General features: G+C 41.6%; 1 protein-coding gene across 1 annotated transcript; it reads left to right on the forward strand.

The window, feature by feature from the left end:
• Window positions 1–751: 751 nt before the first annotated feature.
• ARGLU1 (arginine and glutamate rich 1) lies at window positions 752–11240 on the forward strand. The gene is made up of 4 exons (XM_036383461.2): window positions 752–1332; window positions 5310–5535; window positions 7875–7958; window positions 9212–11240. Exons 1-4 carry the CDS (start codon window positions 977–979, stop codon window positions 9374–9376), a joined length of 831 nt encoding a protein of 276 aa, XP_036239354.1. The 5' UTR covers window positions 752–976; the 3' UTR covers window positions 9377–11240.
• Window positions 11241–16653: the final 5413 nt, after the last annotated feature.

The following is a 16653-nucleotide window of genomic DNA, read 5'->3' on the forward strand; positions in this document are numbered from 1 at the left end:
CACTGAAACCACCATGACACAGACCCCTGGCACCCTGGGCATCTCATCGGCCAGACGGACACAGCTGGACTGACATCCCCTCAGCTGGGTCGATGCTGGAACCAGGACTGACTAACGACCTCTTTTTCATCTTTCTTTCTTTAATTCATTTTCCCCTCTTTAATTCTTCTCTTCTCTTTCACCCTGCTCCTTTATCCAAAACCCACTGCCGTGTGCTTCTACTGTAGGTCAAGGACTAACATACTAATTTTTGTCAAGTGTGTAATTCACTGATAAAACTTTCTGGTTGTTTGCAACCCCTCGGACTTTTGTCGTTCTTTTCTACTAATGACCATTTACGAATCTCAGGCGTGTCTTTCCCTTTAAGGGTGGATTTTCACAGTGGTGCAACCGAGAAGTCAAAAACTCATTTTCACAATTTAGTGGGGGTTCTAAGTGTTTTTCGCAACTTCCTTCACCTGCAGTTATAATTCTCTCTGTTCCCCGTATCAAAACAAAATAAAAAGAAGATAATCAATGTTTGAGAGACCTTCCAAAGGAAACACAGCAACTCTCTCTGAGGCGACTCCTCGGCCGGCGTGCTCTCCGCCACGGCTGCCGAGGGGCCCGCTCTGAGCGGCACTCGCCATTGGCTGCCGAATATTGCCGAGTGCTCTCGTGCTCCTCCGGCGCGGCGCCGGAGGCGGCGGGGAGGGGAGCGAAGGGCTCGAGCACGGCGCGGTGCATTGTGGGGCGGGAGAGGAGAGTCACTGCTCAGCCAGGGCCGCCATCTTGGCTGCGTCCGGACTCGCTCCCGCTCCCGGGGCCTGTTCCTTTTCCTCGCAGCGCAAAGCGGTGGAAAGGGAGAAGACGAAGGGCCCGCCAGGGCGGTGCTGATGCGCGCAGAGCCTCCTCGCACCTCTCCCAGGCGCCGCTAGCAAAGGGGGCGGGGGTGGTCGAGCGGTGACCGGCGCGGCCTCTTCTCTCCTCTGCCGGGATGGGTCGGTCCCGCAGCCGGAGCTCGTCCCGCTCCAAGCACACCAAGAGCTCCAAGCACAACAAGAAGAACCGGAGCCGATCGCGGTCCCGATCCCGAGAAAAGGAGCGGGCAAGGAAGCGCTCCAAGTCCCGGGAGAGCAAGCGGAACCGGCGCCGGGAGTCCCGCTCCCGCTCGCGCTCTAATACGGCCCCTTCCTCTCGGCGCGACCGGGACCGGGACCGCGACCGCGCCTCCTCCCCCCCCGACCGTATCGACATCTTCGGGCGCACGGTGAGCAAGCGCAGCAGCCTGGATGAGAAACAGAAGCGGGAGGAGGAGGAGAAAAAAGCAGAGTTCGAGCGGCAGCGGAAAATGTGAGCCCCGGGCCTGCGCTGGGGACGAGGGGGTGGTGAGGGGATGGGGGAGGAAGGGAAGCGCTCGGTGCCTCTCTCTCCGCGCCTTGTCTCTGTGAGCTAGGGCCGCCTGCGGCTGGCTGCCGTCGTTTGGGCCTCGCTGAGGCCGGAGCAATGCCTGTTTTCCCGCCATCCGCCCCTCTCTCAAAGCCCGGCTCCCTCAGGTGCGTTAGGAGCCGCCCACTCGGGTGCGAGCCCCCCGCACGCCTCCTCCCTGGGGCCGGCTCTGCCCGCTTCCCGTCCGCTGGCGCTGGTCGCTCCTTGCTGCACTGCTCTTAAACTTCCCTGTGCGGCGGAGGCCTCGGCGCCCCTGAGGCTTTGTGCTGCACTGCCGCACGCCCGCCCCTCCCCTTCGTGGCGTGGAGCTTGTTACGCGTCGAGCGGAGGCATCTGGAGGTGCTTGAGTGAGGGTTTCAAGAAACTCTGCAGCTGCTGTATTAGCACTGTGGGATTACTTTCTTGCCAAATGGGACAGTGAGATCCGGTGACTTGTTTCATTTGAAACCTTGCCCTTTTTTCAGTTTATGTTATGTTTATGGGGAGTGTGGTTATTTATTAAGTCTGCAGATGTAAATACTATTTTAATAAACGATGGGGATGCATTAATATGTTTAGCAGCATATAAAGTTATAAAACAGACCTTTATGCAGCAGAGAGAAGAATGGTTTCTAATCAGGTGATTCCGTTTTTTTGAATACTACCCTTGCTCATTGGACCACCTTATCCAGAAAAAGCACTTATTTGTACATATGAAGCCAAGTGGTGCTGTTAATTCTCAGGTGGAGCTTTACTTAACCCATATCGTTCTCAGGAAATACTAGTTGGGCTTGGTGAGCCCAAGCTGTCACTTTCATTTTCCTTTGAAGATAATCACCTTTGCAAACTTCAGAGTTTTGACAATCAAAAACTTCCACAGTAACACAAACATGTGAAAACTGACATATTTTGACATACTGATCCTAGTTTTGTGGTTTAGAATTTCATTCAGTACCCAAATTAAGAAAAACACTGTGTGCATATCTACAGTGAAGAACTGGAATGTGCTTAAAAATTTGAGACTAGAATGAGTAGTTTATTCTAGTACATAGGAGCTGGTTTAGTTCATGTGTAAGTAAATTTTTAACGTAAGTTAGCTTTGAAATAATAAAAAGCTCATAAAGTCTCTATAGATAGCATATGATATTTCAGCAGTATTTGCTACAGAATAGTAGACATTTGAGGAAGAACCAGTATTGGGAAAGATTGGGTATGGATCGAATTTTGATACTTCTACAACACATAAAACTAAACTAAAAAAAAAAAAAACCTAAAAAAAACCCAAAAAACAATAAAACTTAGAGTAGAAAAGTATGGTATTTTAGTAAGCCATCTGTAAATTGTGTTAGGTATGTTAGTATAGATTCATGTTAGATAAGGAAAGAAGTACTTCCTGTCTGACTGAATCCATTAGCGGACATTTCATACATTGGAACTGAGTTTCTTCTTCTCATGTCTTGTTCAAATCTCACTCAGTACACAGCCTAACTTCAGCCCTTTCCTATAGTGCTCATTTCCTTGCCTTGCAAGTACGACTTTTTTCCCCTCAGAAATTTGGTAAAATGTAAGTTGTTTCTTTTCTGCAGATTTCATAGAGTGAGTATTTGAGAAGTAAATGGATCATACGAAAAATAGTTTTTACATTAGTGACTTATCTGTTGCTCTGGTATCATAACTCAGTAGGCCAGGATGATAAAATGATAAAATACTGTAAGTTCGTGTGATTAAAAAAAAAAAAAATAGTTGGTATGCTACAGAATAAATCACTAAGACTTATATCTGTGTTTATAATTTTATTTTCTTAATAAGGTCTAAGCCATTGTAATATCATTGCCTATAAGTCTAAAAATACATTTGATTCATTTAATTAAATTTGAATGGAGTTGGTTGGAGTGAGAAGAATGGAACGTGTGCAGGCACAGTGTTTAATTTTGAGTGCATCATCAATTGCTGAGGATATTTGAAAATCTATTTCAGATATGAATGCAATGGTATTTGTGTAACTATGCACTCTTTATTCAATTAGCTAACTTTTTTCCTAGATTTCCTGATGTTAAATGTAAAGCTATGATAGTTTAATAAAACATGAGAATATGAACTTCATGACAATTTATTTCTCTGGAACTCTAGCCTCCAATGTATACTAAGCAGTATTGGTTCAGATGGTGAGAGTACTCGCTGCTGAATAAGAGGGAAGGGAAACCTTTTAAAATAAAATCATATTTATTTGAGTGGGGTTGATGCATTTTTCTGGTACTGGTCTATGTTTTCTGTTTGCCTTACATTGCTTTGGGGTTTTTTCTGAAAAAAAAAATCACTTCAAGATATTTTGTGTCCATTTTGGAAAAAATTAATGCTGGTCTAATGTGCCCCCAGCTAAATTTGCTATCTCTTGAGGATTGTAAGACTAAAATTGGTGTTCTCTGGCTGAATTATTGAGTTGGGGATTCCAAAACTTTCTACTGAAGGAGATCCACTTAGTTCAGTAAGTGTAGTAGGTCGATGTAGCTCAGTAGTTTAGAAATGATGACACATGACTAGGGGAAACTGGGAGCCTGTCACCTTTATATTTCCCATGGTTATCTAGATAAGTAATCCATACTTCACATCTCTTATTGCATATTTGCAAGTTGTGCCGTGAGTCATCTAAAAGTTGGTAAATTATGTAACTTTTTTTTTAAATTAGTTGTTTTTCAAATAAGATCGCTTAGGAAAGATTTTCCAAATGAGATAAGAAAATGCAGTCATTCTGAAAATGACAGGATATTAAGATACTACAACAGTAGTTGTTCTTCTAAATCTTGGATTTGTGTTGCTGGCAGGCCAGAACAGAAGAAAAGTTTCATAAGATTGTTCTGTACTTAATGGAATATTTGAAATGGAAGTTCAATATCAAGTTTAAAACCAAGAGTCTTCTCCCCAAAACCCATAATAACTCCAGATGAATTGTGCTACATGAAATATAGAGAGTATTCACTGCTGTTCATCCTTGGATATCTAATTGCCATGTTGCACTTGTGATTACTACCTGGAGTTTTTTCTGTGTGGTAATTAACCTGCAAATTTACCTGATTTTTGTATAATTTTTAATGAAAAATTAAAACAGTGATCAGGCTGAGTGATAACACTGCTTCTCAACTGAAATAAAGACAAGACATTTGAAAATATTTCCAAAATTCTGAACATAGAAAGATGCAGTTTGCAAGGATTTATTTAGTGCTTCGTATTGATATAATTTGGTTTTGATAATTATGGTAGAAACAGAGTCCTGCAATTAAAAAAAAAAGTTAAGATCTGAAGTTATTGAAATTTGTTAAGATAAATGATTGGATAACTAGATTACAGGTATAGCACTTGGAATACTAGGTAAAATCATAAATTTGAAATCACAAATTTTATTGCTTCTGTCTTCTGTTTTAAGATACTGGATATAGTTTGGTGCCTTTCAGGTGGTGGCTTTAAGGCAAGATTTTACAGGATATTATTGCTATATGTGGCTTAAAATGGAGACCATATAAACTCCTGAAGGATGAATGATGGTCAAAGTTGGGTGGGGTTTGGATTTTTTGGAGGAGGGCATGGTGTTGTAGTTGTTGGTTTTGGTTGGGTTTTTTCTCCTCCCTCCCCAGCTGTGATGAAGAAATAGTATGAAAAGTTGTCCTCAATTTAGTCTGTTGTTATATAGAAAGATACTAAATATGGAATGGTCTGAGTGGATTCCCTGTTATAGGAACACTTTCTGAATATTCATTTTCTTTAAATGTAGGGCAAAATATTCTTTAAATATATAATCTATGTGTAAAACTTATTCAGTAGCATAGCTGATGCTGCGTGTTGAAGGAGTTTGTTTCAGTGCCAACGTTATTGATTAAAAATGGAATCCTCATGTTTGCATTTTGCAGTCGTCAACAAGAAATTGAAGAGAAACTCATAGAGGAAGAAACTGCTCGAAGGGTGGAAGAACTTGTAGCTAAACGCGTAGAAGAAGAGTTGGAGAAAAGAAAGGATGAGATTGAGCGAGAGGTTCTGCGCAGGGTGGAGGAGGCTAAGCGCATCATGGAAAAACAGTTGCTCGAAGAACTCGAGCGACAGCGACAAGCTGAACTTGCAGCACAAAAAGCCAGAGAGGTAACGCTCGGTCGTTTGGAAAGTAGAGACAGTCCATGGCAAAACTTTCAGTGTCGGTTTGTGCCTCCTGTTCGGTTCACAAAGAGATGGAATACAGCAAATCTAATTCCCTTCTCATATAAACTTGCATTGCTGCGAAACTTAATTTCTAGCCTATTCAGAGGAGCTCACTGATATTTAAACAGTTACTCTCCTAAAACCTGAACAAGGATACTTGATTCTTAATGGAACTGACCTACATATATTTCAGAATTGTTTGAAACTTTTGCCATGGCTGCAGGATTTATCAGCAGTCCTTTCATTTTGGGGAAGGGTATTAAAAAATATGTAATTATGTATCCTTCATTTGTTTCATTTTGTTTACCTAGACTGTAAGAGGCTTTTGCCTTCAGCCAGGCAAAAAGCAGGGTCCAGCAGTGAGCTGCAGTACCTGTCTTTAACAAATAGGTTTCTTATTCTTCATTTAAAATGAACATTTTCCTTGAGCATACATTGGACTAATTCTGGGACTTCAAGCATAAGCCCATCCACGTCTTCACGAAGGATCTCTGTCCAAATCATTATATCCATTTTTAATAACTACTAACAACTCCTTTTTTTCTCCCTAGAAGTTATAAAAGAGCAGGTTGCCCTTGTCTGAAGTCAAGCTGAACGTGTGACTTGGGTTTTTGGGGCCTTTTTTTGTTGTTTTGTTTTGTTTTTTAATCAGCAGCTGGAGCAGAAGCTGAAAATGTCTTTCTGTGAGACAGTAATTTGCTACTAAAGGCTTTGATGCCTGCCTGCACCAATCATTCCAGGATCCAGAAATTTCAAGACAAACTTCAAACCATAGAGGAAATTTGTGCTAAATAGTCATAAGTGTTAAATGCTTTTTTCACTCTGTACATCCTACACAGTTTATTTTAAATTAATATTTTGATTGGCTTGCGAAAGGAGAGACAGTAGCATTGCAGCTTTCCCCTTCATACTAGATGTGACTTGTCAGTCACATAGTATCAAATTAAATGGAAACAAATGGAATGCTGAGTAACCATAAATACTAAAAAGAACGAATTATACTTTTCTTGCAAATTCAGACTTTAATATCAGAGTTTAAGTTGAATTTACATGTTTGTAGTCAGCAAATTCTTCATATGTAGAGGTTTTCATTTGATCAGATGGATGACTTGTTTTTTTAAAAAAAGTATTTTTGGTATTGTCCTCATGTTGAGAAGTCCCACCAGTTCCTTGTAATGCAGAATGAACCTCCATGCCTGGAGTGAAGTGTGCTAGCTAGTAGCTGGTTACTAGTCATAGTAAGAAGTTTTCATATGCTTGCTTTGTTCGTATTAACTTTTTTTTCTTACACAGACACAAACCTCTGGCTAACTTTAAATCCTCCAAATATAAAAATAATTTGGATATATATTATGTGAACTGAAACACTTCAAAATTTTTCACGCAGTCTTCATATTTGAGTTGCATAACAGAGTTCCATAAAATTCACCAAGAAAACAACAATTACAAGGCTTTATTTCCTGATCTTGCCTTCCCTGGACTCCTGAATTCCAAGTTCATACTGCAGACAGTTTCAGCTGTCTTAAAATTGTCAAAATACTGAATGTTAAGTCCATTCTCCCCATGAAAGAAGCCCATAGCTCCATGAAGTATGGATTACCATTTGTATTTTTCACTAACAGTAAATGTATTTTTCTTATTAACTGTTTGCCTTAGGAATGATTTACATATTTTTGTTCCTTCTTACCATAAACATCTGCATTCCTCAGCTCAGCCTTCCTTGTATGTTGTTTCTTTATAAATGGTTGAGCTGCTGATGCAGGTATTGCCAAGCTAACAGTACAAATCATTTTAAAGAGGAAGCTGGCGCGTATGGCAGCCGAGGAGCACACTCTGCAGGACACTGGACAAGACAGTAAATATTCAACTTTTAATGCTGATTAAAGGAGTATAGGTAAAGAATACGTAGGTATACTTAATTGGTGAGACAAACTATTCACTTTATTTATATTTTCTATATTACTTTTTAATTTGGTAAATACTATCCAGTTTTTGTAGTTGTCCTTGTTGATTTGTGTGATATTAAAATTCTAGTAATAAGTTGTCAGGATTCTATGATTAGGGAGGGTTTAGTTGGTTGCTGTTTGGACTGGGCGGGATGATTTAAATTGAGTGCTAGAAACCAGTTTTAGTGGCTGCACAGTTTACCGTTGTGAGGCAAAATAGGTGGCTGTAAAGCTGCCACTTTAAGTCAGTTCACAAAAGAATTCTGAGAAAGATTAGTGAACGTGCAGAAATGAGTATTTTACTTTACTAACATCTTGCCCTGTCCTCCCCTTTAGGAAGAAGAGCGTGCAAAGCGTGAGGAACTAGAGCGAATACTAGAAGAGAATAATCGAAAAATTGCAGAAGCACAAGCTAAACTGGTATGTGAAGGTGTAGTTAACTGTTCTGTAGGGAAATACACGTGTCTCTGCCAGATTTGCAACACAATTAAAATAAACAAATCAACCTTTTCTAGAGTTTAACTTGCCTATTGCTGGTTCCATCAGTAACATTGCTCTCCTTCCCCTGAGCATGAAAGACCAGATCCTTAGCAGTAACACGAGGCTGGTAAAATATTTTGGATACACTTAGAGGGGAAATCGCTGCCTTCAGAATTTAAAAAGTATGTTTTAACTATATCTCATGAGGAGGGTTGAAGTAAGTTTGCCAACATGTTCAGCTTTGTGTGACTGATTCTGTTTTGTTGAGCAGGACAAGTACAAACTAGATTTGATTCTAGTATAATGTTGATGTAGAAGTGCTGAAAGGGACTTTCAGCATAAGCTTAAGATGTGTAAGTTAGAAAAGTCTAACTTACCTTGGTCTTCTTAAGCCCTTTTAAATCAGGTGCTTGCCACATGAAAACATTCAACATGATTTAGCTGATTCTAATCAATTGATGATAAGACAAACTAAGCTGCTTCTAAATCCTGATTGGACTCTGTCAGTTTCAATTGCCCAAGTAATTGCACCTCTTTCATATAAAAATGAGGCTTCTTAAATCTTTTTGCTTGAACTACATCTGCTTTAGATTTCTTTCTGTTTTACCCTTTTTGAAACCTCTAATGGTAGAAACAGGACAAATGGGAAATTTAAAGTATTGACTGATGTAATGAACTAAATAAGCATCTTTAGAAGACCACTGGGAAAGCTGTAAGAACCATAGGCCAATGTAAGGATCGAGTAGTTGCAAATCAAGTGAAGATGGTTTTGGATTAGGAGGGGTTTTTAGATGGGTTTTGGAGCAGGGAGACCTCGGCCTGAAGATATGTGACTTCATTATGTATGTTACTTCAGCTTACATGTGACAAGTGTTTGGGCCAATTTCACGATGTGTCTAATGTCTTCCTTAATTAAAATGTGTTGTTTGCAAAGCAATGCTGAAAAGCTTGGCATTTAAGCACTCCAGATTTCGATACACTAGCCATAGAAAGTTCTCAGTGTTTCTTTTAAACTCAATTCAAATAACTATTTTATAAATGGTTTCACTGAAACCAACTATGGCACCCAGCTCAGGCAGAACTGCTTACATACTTATGCAGGATTCGACCTGTTTGGAAGTTAATATGGACTTGTAAATTGCTTTCATGACTACAAAATATGCTGGCCTAAATTTTACCTTTTTCCTATATAGGCTGAAGAACAATTGAAAATTGTTGAAGAACAAAGAAAGATTCATGAGGAGAGGATGAAACTAGAACAAGAGAGACAGCGTCAGCAAAAGGAAGAGCAAAAAATTATCCTGGGCAAAGGAAAGTCTAGGCCAAAACTGTCCTTCTCCCTAAAAAGCCAGGATTAAATTTCAACTCTGAACTCTTAAAAGAAAAAAAAGAAACAAACAAAAAACAACAAAAAAAGGAAAACAAACAAAAACTTTGTATGGTAGCTTCATGTTGAAGTGTTTTTTGTTTTTTTTTCTTTCTCTCAAATTTTTTTGTCTTTTTTGAAAGTTGGAAAGTTAGCTTGTTCTAATAGGGGCTGTGCTCTGCAATTCTTATTTTTTTTAAACTTCCATTAAGTTAAACCCTTATCAGATCATCGTTGCCTTTTAGAGGATAATCTGTTTTCATCAATTTTGTTTCTGTATTGGTGGTCTGAAGCAACTCATGTCACTTTATGGACTGTGGATGATCTGATAAGGTTTTACTGACCTACTCATCAGAGTTTGACTCTGATAATTGACAGAACTTTTTACTAGGTATTGCTGACTTTTAATGTTTTTATTTTAAAGTCAGTAAATACATGAGTAAATTGCCATAGTATTACTGGACCTCTGTGGTTTATTGTTAAATCAGTGTCCTATGATACTGTCCCGTTGTTGCGCTTGATGTTCCTGATACAGGTAAGGAAATAGTTTGTCATTTCTGCTATGAATACATAGAGAGAGTTCAGTATTGTCTCTGTTAGATTTGTTTTTATTACATTGACAGCATTCAACCAGCGTTCCCCATTGTGTAAATAAACCAATTTGCTGAATAAAGTGAAAGTCTTAAATTCATATGTTTAAGCAAATTTTTTTAGTACACTTCTATAAACAGCTATAAGAATGACAATTCACATTATTAAATTCAAGACTATAGTAATATTTTTTTAAATTTTGCTTTTAACTATTGTGGCTTCTACTTATAATGCAAAATCACACACAGTAAAAAATCCCTGCAGTTGTGAATGTTATTGATGGCTGCTGCTGTTTTTTTGAATGTTGGTTTTTGTTCTGACAGAGACTTCTTTCAGCTGTAGTATCATGTTTAAACGGCTGTTTGGCTTACTGCACCCAGACCGATACTTCCAATATCTAAACCCCTTCAGTTCACCTCATAATATAATATATTGTATAAGTTAAGGTCATTAGTATATAATGAATCTGATGGATCCTAAAGGATTTAAAAATGGAAGTTTCTTCTCCCAAAGGACTGGACTGGCTAGTATATTTGAACTGAAAAACAAAAAGTGAGATTCTGTCTAAGTACATTGCTTTAGCCAGAAAGCAACTGTTATACAGATCTTGAATATTATCCATTTATATATACAGGTTTTATTTTGAAAAATGAAACTACAGATTGAAAACTATATATATAAAGTCCCCGTTTTTTGTATGTAATTCCTCTACCAAAATCTAGATTACTATAGCTTGTCCAGTTCTAAAACTCTTTTTCCTGTCAGCGTGCAACATCTGTAGTAACCATAAAATGACAGTAACCATAAAATTACCAGTAGTTGGCCTGAGCATTTGAATGTCACTGGACAAAGTTGGAAGTAATTCCTGATATTCCCAAAGGGTCTGTTTCTGTAGATTTAGCAAATTAAATGTGGGAGCAAGTTGAATGTGCCACTGAAAGCAGTATTCAACAAGCTTTGTCTGAAACTGGGGCTTGGGGATAGACTGATGTGTATCACTTTATCCAGTATGTCAAAATGTGAAGATGGTGAAATACCTACACTATTACTGTACTTAAATTTGTCTATATATTGTATGACAGAAGAAGGTTGAAAGTTGCTTAATGCATAAAAACAAAAGCTGAAGCCAAATAAATCATGTACATGACCTGTTGGCAGGAGCAGGCTGTATTTAAAGATCAACTGATAACTGTATTTCTAAAGCAGAAAACATCCCCTGTTCCCTTATGAGAAACAAGCTATTAAAAGTCAATACTCAAAACAGACCTATGCAGTTTTGTTTCCTCTTCTAAAAGCAAAAAACTAAGTAATCATACATACAGCTGTGGTATCAAGCATTTTGTTCTGCATCACGTAATTTGCTGCTAAAGAGCAACATTTGTTCTCTGCATGTAACATTGTGTAGGCTTAGATGTTGCCAGGTTATTTTCAGTCCCACCTCTAGGATTATTTTAGGGACAAAATGCCCATCCCTAATGAGATTGCCCTGCTTACCATACCACATTTCACTACCTGTTTCTCTTTCCCCTGCCCTCAAAAAAAAAAAAAAAAAAAAAAAAAAAAGGAAAAGCAGTGAGGTCTTTGCTTTGCTTTGGTTTGATTTCCTCTGTTGGGGTAGAAGTTCAGTTGGTGGAATCTGCTGTCTCTTTGCTAAGGCATTCTCTGTGTCTTAGATCTTTGTAGACCTGGTTTTCTTTTTAAAATTATTTTAGGACTTCAGAGATACTGTTGATTTCTAGGAAAAATATGGATGCATATAGTTTGGAAAGGGGGCAAGTTGACATTTGATGGTAAGAACTCAGCATATTCTTGTATTCCCGTAGGACTTCACACGCTTTTAACACAAAGTATGCAGGAACATAGACTGCATACTTTGTTTAAACCGTGAGCTCCCTGCATGTGTCTGCATAGAGAAAATGCTGTTGGTGATTGTATTCAGTGTTTTATTTTATTACAGTTTGAAGTTTATACTTCAAATTTTGGTTAGACAAGTTCTGGATTGTTCTGGGATTTTGTGTGTCGTTGACCACCCCAGGGAGGCAGGTAGACATTTTTGTTGCCACCTACCTTGAGCAGTATTCATTTCCCTTATATGGTAACAGAAGAGATCTTAGTTTTCCCAAACTTGTTCATAAATGTCCTGGATAATTATTTTAATATGAAACAGTGCATCTGTCTGGCAAAGGTAGGAGCGTGGAAGGCCTTAGAACAGCACGTTAAACATGTGCTCTTACTTTGGTGATTTGCTAAACTGCCCTTTGAACTTTGCATGTTCATTTATCATCATTTTTCCAAGCCCAAGTGGAAAGCTGACTCCTGAGAAATGTATTGGAGGGATGGCATCCGTGCAGCTTAGCAAAGCAGAGACAATTACATTAGTGAGATGTCTAAACTGCCAAGCAACTGCATTCGTATGTATAATCTCACTAAAGTATCAGCAGTTCATCCATTCCTATCTTGTCTTGAAAAAGAAGGACTCACCTTTGATGTCTCCTTTTCTCTTGAGCTACGTGCCACCTCATACACCTCACTCTATTGTCCTTCCTGACCTGAAGCTGATATCTCCCTCTTTGTGATGCTATTAACATATCGGGAAAATGCTCTCAGGATCGTGTTTCTGCTGTTTTTTGCACGTACACCAAATGTGGAGATGTTGGTTATTATTCACTTTTAACTGCATGCAGTATTTCATTAAACATTTTCAGAGCATTTGGGATCTTAGCTCTGTCATTACAAGGTCTCAACTTGGTGCAAGTGCAGGTGAAATTCAAGTCAATAAACACCTTCCAGGTTGTGTTAGAGGGGGAATTTATTTCAGAAGAGAGCTGTGGAGCTGTCTGTGTGCCTAAGGCTCATTGCAAGACAGGAGGATATGGTTGAAGTGCCCAGGGTGGTATGGTTTCAGGCTGACAGGCCAGTCTAGCAGGAGCTGAACAATGACTTCCATGCACCTCTGTTTCATTCTCATGCTGGTATTGCCACATGTGCATTTCAGGGTTATTCCACTCATTCCATCCCACCCTTCTGTTAGCCTGCAGAAGGGTGCTGAGTTTCTGTTGACACTTCCATACTATACAGCCTCATGCGTACAATCATCTTCCATGGACTGACACTTAGAATCAAGGGTTATGCTAGCTCAGCATCAGCTCTGCTTGAAAGGACATAGATCCCCTTTGACAATAAAAGGTCTGTTCTGTAGCAGAAGCTTGATCCCAGGTCATTTTTCCTACCCTTCATATCACAGACCATAGAATAATGTAAATATTTTTGTTTTCAGGGAGTGGTACAGAGAACCAGCATAAGTCAAGTCAAACGCAATTAAAAGACATGGTTTGGATGTATGAATGTCTTCTCTGATTTTTATTACAAGGCTGCTTGAATTCTATTCTGCATCTAGGAGAAGCTAAACTCATTTTCTAAGAAGCTATGTTGACCAAAACTACAGTTCTAAAACAGACCTGGTGAAGACAAATTAACATCTAGACGTGTACTTACTCTACCATAAGTGCAGAAAATGCACTGTTGCAATGTGAATTGTGTATTAAGAACTGTTGCAGGTATCTGGCACACTTGGCCTTTTGTACAAACGATAAACAATCCATTTACGTGAATAAGCATCAGTCATGATCATTTCTCTTTATTGAATTTAGCAGTAATTGTATCCGTTGAGTTATATCTTTTTGACTTTCAAAACTGGTATATTTTCATATAATGATGAATTATGATGAGCTTTTCCACTTCAAAAATTTCATGTTTAGGCTGATGTTTAAAAGAGAATCAGGGATTGTGGGCCCAATCTTGTATCCATTCAGATTATCTGCCCTTCATTGTAGATTTTGTAGGACCATAGCCCGTATTTACCTAATTATTGCTGTCATCACTGTTGGAAAGAATGTGAAAGAGGTTATTCAGTGATGAACAGAATTTTCTTTTTTTTTAAGCTAGTGTGAGGTACAGGAATAAAGGTTTAAGCGGCACAAACAGCAAAGTCCCAGTTTTTCAGTGAAGGCAAGGGATAGGCAGGTCTCACCTGCTCGCTGGCAGCGCTCATCCACCATCCGTCCATTTGTGCGTCCATCCCCGTCCGCCGAGCCGGGCCGCCCGGGCGCCGTGGGACGGCGGCAGGATTTCCCCCCGAAGCCTGTTCCCTGTGCGCTCGTCTGTCAGGAAACCGCGCTCCTTGCGAAACCCGAAATGTCTGCCGGGACCTCCTCCTGAAATAGCCCCCAGAGTAGCGGCGGCTGAAGCCGATTTCTAACTTCCGAGCACTCGTCGGCTTTTCTGCTTTGAAACCCCAGTCCCCAGCCTTTACTCTCACGTTTCTCCCGTGTCCGAGGCGCTTCTCGGAGGCGGGAAGGCTGGAGGCCGATGCAGCGGGCGCAGGGGTCGGGACCGGGGAAGGATTGCGGTCGCAGCGCGGCTGCCCAGGGGCTCCGCGCCGCCGCAGCCCCTCCGAGCGCCGCCTGCCCCCGCCCGGCCCCCTCTTAGCTCGGCCCGGCCCGGCCCTGCCCTGCTCGGAGCCGTCAGTAACTCCGCGGCTCTGGAAGGGCCCTGCGGCCCGACCCAACCGCAGGGACCGGTTCCTCGGCCAAAAAAGGGTGACCTGAGCAGAGTAGCCACTGAGCCCGCGTTTCTGTGGATATCTTAATCTTTGTTGATTAGGTTATCTCGGAAGCAAGCGCCCAGTTTTGTCTTAGTTTTTACTGAAAAAATATTTTATTAACTTGGATTTTTATACTCTTACAGTGTGCATAGGTAGGATGCTGGACAGTAGAGTAAAACAGCTGTATTTGCGTAAAAATGATTAGGCACTGGACAATAGGAGCCGTGTGATATATTTAGCTACAAGAGGATATTTTCAGACAATACCAGGGCTCTTCATTTCCTCTGGTTTACTTTAAGCAAGGATACGAAGAGTTAGAGGTCACAGTTTACTCACCACTTCTACAAAACACCGCTCATAACCTTTTGCTTCTAAACAAACAGAAGCAGCAGCATCACAAAATTGAGGTAGACCTATTTTACACGTCTGTGTTGCTGGAAGCATTTGTCAGGCTCCGTGTTTACATTGCCTCACGACCGGCTAAACACCACACATTTGTTTAAAAGTTTAATAATTAAGTACTTTCCTCCCCTCACTGGTGAAGTTCTCCTTTGATGCCCCTCGGTGTGCGTAGATACCTAAGCTCCCACTTGAGTGCTAAGTTTCCGTCCCGGGAATCAGATCCTTTTCCACCAAATTGCGTCGCCGGATCTGCAATTCCTTCCTCACTGCAAATTAAATTTAATTAAGCAGTTTACTTAAAGCGTATTCGATGTTTTGTGTGAAAAGCAAACTGATTTCCTTGTTTTCTTGAGTGGTAGATTTCATTAGAGAACTAGCGAACACAATTAACACAAAATCTATGGGGCTTCGAGCGCGCTTCCAATTTCTTTCCTCTCCGCTGCGAGCGGGAGGAGCGGGCTCTGCCAGGCTGAAACACCCGTTTAGTTCCAAAGGGGTCGAAAAAGAACACTGGGTTCCAAAATTTATCCTGGAAATAAATTACAGTGCCAGTTTTTTCCTTATAAGAGCTTCTTGGCGCTCGTCTAAAAGTCGGACGAGTACCATCACGAAACCGATTTTTAAGCGAATATACATATTTCTTTAGGAATAAAATTATGCGAAATTGGCTCTTTATTAGGGTTTTTGGTAGGATGTTCTTTGCATGCTTCGACTAATAGGTAGGGAAATGGCAGAAAAGAGCGCGGTAATTTACTGGGATTTAACTTTTAATCCTTTCTGCAGATACTATTTTGGCAGGAAATCCCTACTGGAAGAAATTCGGTAACCCCCTTAATTTCACAGGAGCGACTATGCCATTTACACCATCCCTGTTTAGCCTCGGTACAGCTCTTGTCGCAGACCCCTCGCGTGTGCCGTCTCCCCAGCCCGGTACCACCTCCCGGAGCAGCGGTACCGCCGCCCCGCTTGGCTTTTGCGGTGGAACGGCGTGGGCGCCGGAGCGGCGGAGGGGAGAGCCGCGGGGGAGCGCTCCCCCGGCGGAGGGCAGCCGCTGGCCGCTAGTGGGAGCTGTGGCCCCGTGGAAGTGCCGCGGCTGCCGCGGCGTGTCGGGCTCCGAGCGCGGCGTCGGGAGCGCCCGCGACCCCCCAGCGCCCTCCGCACCTCCCGGGGGACCTGCGAGGCCGCGGGGAAAGCATCTCCAGTGCTGCCCGCAGGTAGCTCCCTCTGGCCAGAAATTAATGATAGAATGAAATAAAACGGCAAGGTGCCGTGACATTGGGATATGCGGCGTCTGGAAACGAATTGTGTCCGAACCCTTTGCCCACGAAAATCTAGAGGGGAAGAAAGAGTCTCTGAGCAATCGCCAGAGAAAGGCGAGGGAATCCGCGGCCAGCCCCGGAGCCCCGCATTGTCCGCCGTTCTGCATCCCTCTGAAGGGCTCCGCATGTCCGACTCTAATTCAGACAGCCCATGGCTAATTGTCGCGCAACCAGAAAAACTTAGAAAACTCACAGAAGCCGTGGGAAGGGCCAGTGGGAAGCTAGCGCGGAAGCACCCCCGAGCCTCCTTCCCAGCAAGGAACCCGCAGAAAGTTGTGCACGGAGCTCCGCGCCAGCGGGAACACGGCCCGGCCCTCTCCCGCACCGCGGCGCGGAGGTGGCCGCTGCCGCGCA

Source organism: Molothrus ater, chromosome 2, assembly GCF_012460135.2.
Source record: "Molothrus ater isolate BHLD 08-10-18 breed brown headed cowbird chromosome 2, BPBGC_Mater_1.1, whole genome shotgun sequence".
Taxonomy (NCBI): domain Eukaryota; kingdom Metazoa; phylum Chordata; class Aves; order Passeriformes; family Icteridae; genus Molothrus; species Molothrus ater.

Excerpts from the sequence above, each read along its gene's own strand:
- ARGLU1 (XM_036383461.2), top strand. The coding sequence starts at position 977 with ATGGGTCGGTCCCGCAGCCGGAGCTCGTCCCGCTCCAAGCACACCAAG. Across the intron at positions 5,536-7,874 it reads CAGCACAAAAAGCCAGAGAG|GAAGAAGAGCGTGCAAAGCG; the intron begins GTAACGCTCGGT and ends CCTCCCCTTTAG. Across the intron at positions 7,959-9,211 it reads CAGAAGCACAAGCTAAACTG|GCTGAAGAACAATTGAAAAT; the intron begins GTATGTGAAGGT and ends TTTCCTATATAG.